Raw genomic sequence first — 4,317 nt, forward strand, 5'->3', positions numbered from 1 at the left:
AGCTTACTCCTATATATATACATCATCTTACCAAACTCCCAAATTACTTAAATACTTATAAACAGCCTAAACCAAAAATAACACCAAACCTGTCATTATTCCTTTTCATCATTTTCTCTCTTCTAAATGGCATCAACTCTTCCTTCAAAAACTTTTTTTACTCCACAAAATCAAGTGACTCAATCAAATGTTAATTACCCTATGCATTATGGTCTCACAATGTGGCTAGGCCAAGACCAAGGTGATTGTTTCTTTCCAATTTCGAACAATTTTGAATGCTTTGATGGCTTGATTCTCTCAGAAAATACCAATAATAATGTTAGTATTGATTCTTCATGTAATTCAAGCTCCACCTTAATGGAAGTACCATTCTTCGGCTCATCGGCTTTTAACTACTACAACAACCATGGCAATGGACATACTAATAATTCATCAGGGAGTACATATGATGAATTACAAAGTAATGGTTATGGAGCGCTACATAGCTATGTCCCTAGTGCTAACAATTATGTTGCCACTCCGCCTGAGTGTTGGGTATGTATGTTTATGCCTTTTTTTTTTTTTTTTTTTTTTTTTTTTTTTTTTTTTGTTTTTTTAAATGCAAATTTATCATATGATCCAGGGAAAAAAATGTAGCCAAATAATTTAGGTATTTACGCAAACGGCCAAAACTATAAAGCTATTTAAACTATTAACATGACAACTATGATGTTAGTTATTGCATGAAACTATACTTCTACATACTTGAGGTTGATAAGAGTACTTATTTGAGGAGTATAAATATATAAAAATATTTTAATTTATTAGGTGTATAGGATAATATGATCTGTCAAAATAATAAAAAATTAACCAAGTTATCTAGTTGGCGTTCACTGTTTTTTTTGTTTTTCTTTTTCCTTATGTATATTTTATCATGAGCATGACTTGCACAAAGTATATTGAATATGATTTCCTTAACTTATTTATAAGTTCTTAAGTTGCTTTTTATTCGATGACTTTTATTAGAGTGTGTGTTGTCTTTTCATAGGATGAGGAATTGGGACTCTGAGAGCTTAAAGACATTGTATTAAGTACTTGCATATAAACATCATGACTTATCTTATGTGATGAGATCATCACATGCTAATTTTTGTAAGACTATAAAAAGCTACACCCTAAACTTTTTTGCAAGATATTCCTGTACTAAATAGAGATCGCACAATTATGCTATAAGTTAATGTGTTTAGTCCCATAATTAATTTTATCACAATTCACGCACAAATGGCTCACGAAATATAACTTTTGTTAGTTAGTTAATTTGTTTCCCCCCCCCCCCCCCCCTCTCGTCTATGACTTAATATTATTGGTGATATAGTAAGTATGGCTAATGATCAAGAACATTTACTCAAATCGATAAAATTTATTTTTAACTCGAGTTGATTCAAAAATGAGTCAAGTAAAACGATCAAATCTAAACTTAACTCGATTTATTCATGCTTTAGCAATTATAATTACTAGTATTATTTTTTTCTACTACTAATTTTTATTCTACTATTTTTCTTTTTGTTGATGGTATTTTCAATTAAACTTGATTTAATTGAAAAAAAAAAATCTCAAAATAAGAGTAATCAAGCTTCTTGAGATTCTGATGGAGTATTCAAGTTGAGTGTGACCTACTTGCTCAATTAATAAGATCATTTTAGATAAATAATTAAGGATTAAATGATGAATTTATTAATTTTTTTTGAAAGAACATACTAGTGTGATTTATAGACAATACAAAAAAATATTGTACGTTACAAATCATGACAATAGTCACAACTTAGATGCATCGTAAAATTTTAAATTATGGATATAGGGGCAAAATAATTAAAACAAAAATTATTTCCAAGAACTTTATATTAGTAGTAACACTATGATGAAGACATTTTATCGTATGAAATTGAGACTTCTAGAAATTTGTATTTTTGTAACGCAATATGCCCAATAATTATTGATCTAATAAGCTATTGGACAGGAATTTCAAGGCCACACGACTTCACAAGTTACAGGATCAGAGAACAGTAATAATAAAGTGGGAAAATATTCGGTGGAAGAAAAAAAAGAAAGGATTCTTCGCTATCTTAAGAAAAGAAATCAAAGAAACTTCCGTAAAACTATCAAGGTACACTAGTATATAATCTATCTTTAATTTTTCTGTCTGAATAAGTCACTCTCTTACTGATCATATGCGATCGACTTAGCTTTAATATTAAGTACGTACTACGTAAGTCACTATTATGTCTCAATCTTATGCTTATTTTCTTGTCATTTCATCAACAGTATGCTTGTCGTAAGACATTAGCCGATAGGAGGGTTCGAATTCGAGGTCGATTTGCCAAGAATCAAGAAGAAGAATCATCTACTAGTTATGATAATTTTCGTAACATAGTCCAAGATAAGGCTAGTAACAAGGTATGTTTTTGTTATAGATCAAATTAATACGTACGTACTCCGTAGTACTATGTATATCTTTTATATACTGCCCATGAATCACATCTTCAAAAAAAAGTATTGGCATAAGATAAAGAAGGAATCTTTAATTCTAATTTTGAAGTTGGTGTTCAATCTCTACTACAAGTCAGGGTGCTATGAATGTAGGATTCTCTTACCCTTACCACCGCCCTTAACGTATCTAATTCACTAGCTGGAGCGGGTTGACAGTCGAGGCCTAGGTTAAGTAGGGCTTTTCTTCTTAACAAAAAAAAATTATACTACCTCCGTTTTTTTTAGTTTACACGTTTTGACTTTAAAACTATTCATACATTTTCTTTGACCGTGTTTTATACTTTGTACATAATGAAAAATATAGTCATATGAAATCTTGTTAGATTCGTCACGATATATATTTTCAAAAAATTAATTTTTTGTAATTTTGTTTATCGGTAATTATCAATATAAATGATTAAAGTTGTGCATTGACAAACGTGACTAAAGAAATGTGTCAACTAAAAAGAACAGACAAAGTATTAGTTAAGTATGACGGATTTTAGTTTTTTAATTTATTTTTTTAACAAAAAATGGTTTTTACCATGCAGATCGATCAGTGCGGCGAGTTCAACGAAGAATGGGTGCAAGAAGCAATGTCTAGCCTACTATACGTGCCTTCTATCTCTACTTGGCATCCCAATGGAACTACACCGTTTTTTAGTGACTACAAGTAGGATTTAGAGGAAGACAAAGCATTTACATATAAATTGTTCTTCTTTTAAATCCGTGAATTGAATATAATATTGTACGAACAATCTTATTCATTTATAGTAATGAAATTTTGAAATTGTGTTCATATTGAATTCAATCAATCAATTAAAGCCTTAATCACATAAGCAAAGTTGACTGCATGAACAAAAAGTGATAATTATTCCGTATAGTCATCTATAAAAATCTTCATCCTTCATCCATTGCGGTCAAATATCTCATGCATTCTTATGCAATACCATATGCTTCAATTCATATCTTTCATACATTCTTTCAACTAAGTCACGTTTGGTCACCCTGTCCTCTACATCGATCGTTTCACCTCTCCATGATCACACTCTTCCACTTTTCATACCGTTGCACCCGCGTCTTACGCGAACCAACACAAACGATTTTTCCTTAGTGTGCCTGCAATGTATTTTTTTTTTCCGCATCCTTATGATCAACAATTAGAATATTATACTTGATGTGGAGACTTAGGTAAAAGTTACAATAATATTCCATCCGTCCCATATCATTTTTCCTATTTATCAAGTTTCACAGGAACTAAAAAATATGAGAAGGAAGTACATAAAATGATGAGATACATGGAAAAAAAAAAAGAAAAGAAAAGTACAAATATGCGAGTGAGGCACAAATAACATTTACATGAAAGGGGCACATATATGTAGAGAAATTATAAGGGTATTCTAGATGAGTGAAAAAAAAATGAAGGCAATTTAGCCTTTTCATAGTATCTAACAACGGGGAAAAATGTTGGGTTTGGACACTACGCGGATCGAATGGAAACCCTCCCAAAATTCTCACATATATTCAAGCAACTAAACATGCATACTAGTTAACAACAAACACTTATTTAATAACAAAGAGAAAGAAAAAGACGATCATACCCTTATTGATGCGTGTTTTCCACTCGGCACGAACACGGACTCACGAACAACGGAGAAAGAGCTTCAAACGCGACCCCTCTAACGTAGTCTACCCGCGCTCCCAAACTTGGCTAATGTTACCAGGTAGGGTAATATTAACAGTACTCGGCAAGAGGGTCTCCTTATAAGGTTTTCTCAATCACTAGTGGAAAAAACGCTATTAGCAACTAGC

General features: G+C 31.5%; 1 protein-coding gene across 1 annotated transcript; it reads left to right on the forward strand.

The window, feature by feature from the left end:
* Positions 1-231: 231 nt before the first annotated feature.
* LOC145596014 (zinc finger protein CONSTANS-LIKE 4-like) lies at positions 232-3,302 on the forward strand. Its single transcript, XM_081652448.1, has 4 exons — positions 232-534; positions 1,997-2,143; positions 2,302-2,433; positions 3,057-3,302. The coding sequence occupies exons 1-4, from the start codon at positions 358-360 to the stop codon at positions 3,180-3,182; spliced, it is 582 nt and encodes a 193-aa protein (XP_081508574.1). The 5' UTR covers positions 232-357; the 3' UTR covers positions 3,183-3,302.
* Positions 3,303-4,317: the final 1,015 nt, after the last annotated feature.

The sequence above is a fragment of the Chenopodium album genome, chromosome 19 (assembly GCF_948465745.1).
Source record: "Chenopodium album chromosome 19, dcCheAlbu1.1, whole genome shotgun sequence".
Lineage (NCBI taxonomy): Eukaryota > Viridiplantae > Streptophyta > Magnoliopsida > Caryophyllales > Amaranthaceae > Chenopodium > Chenopodium album.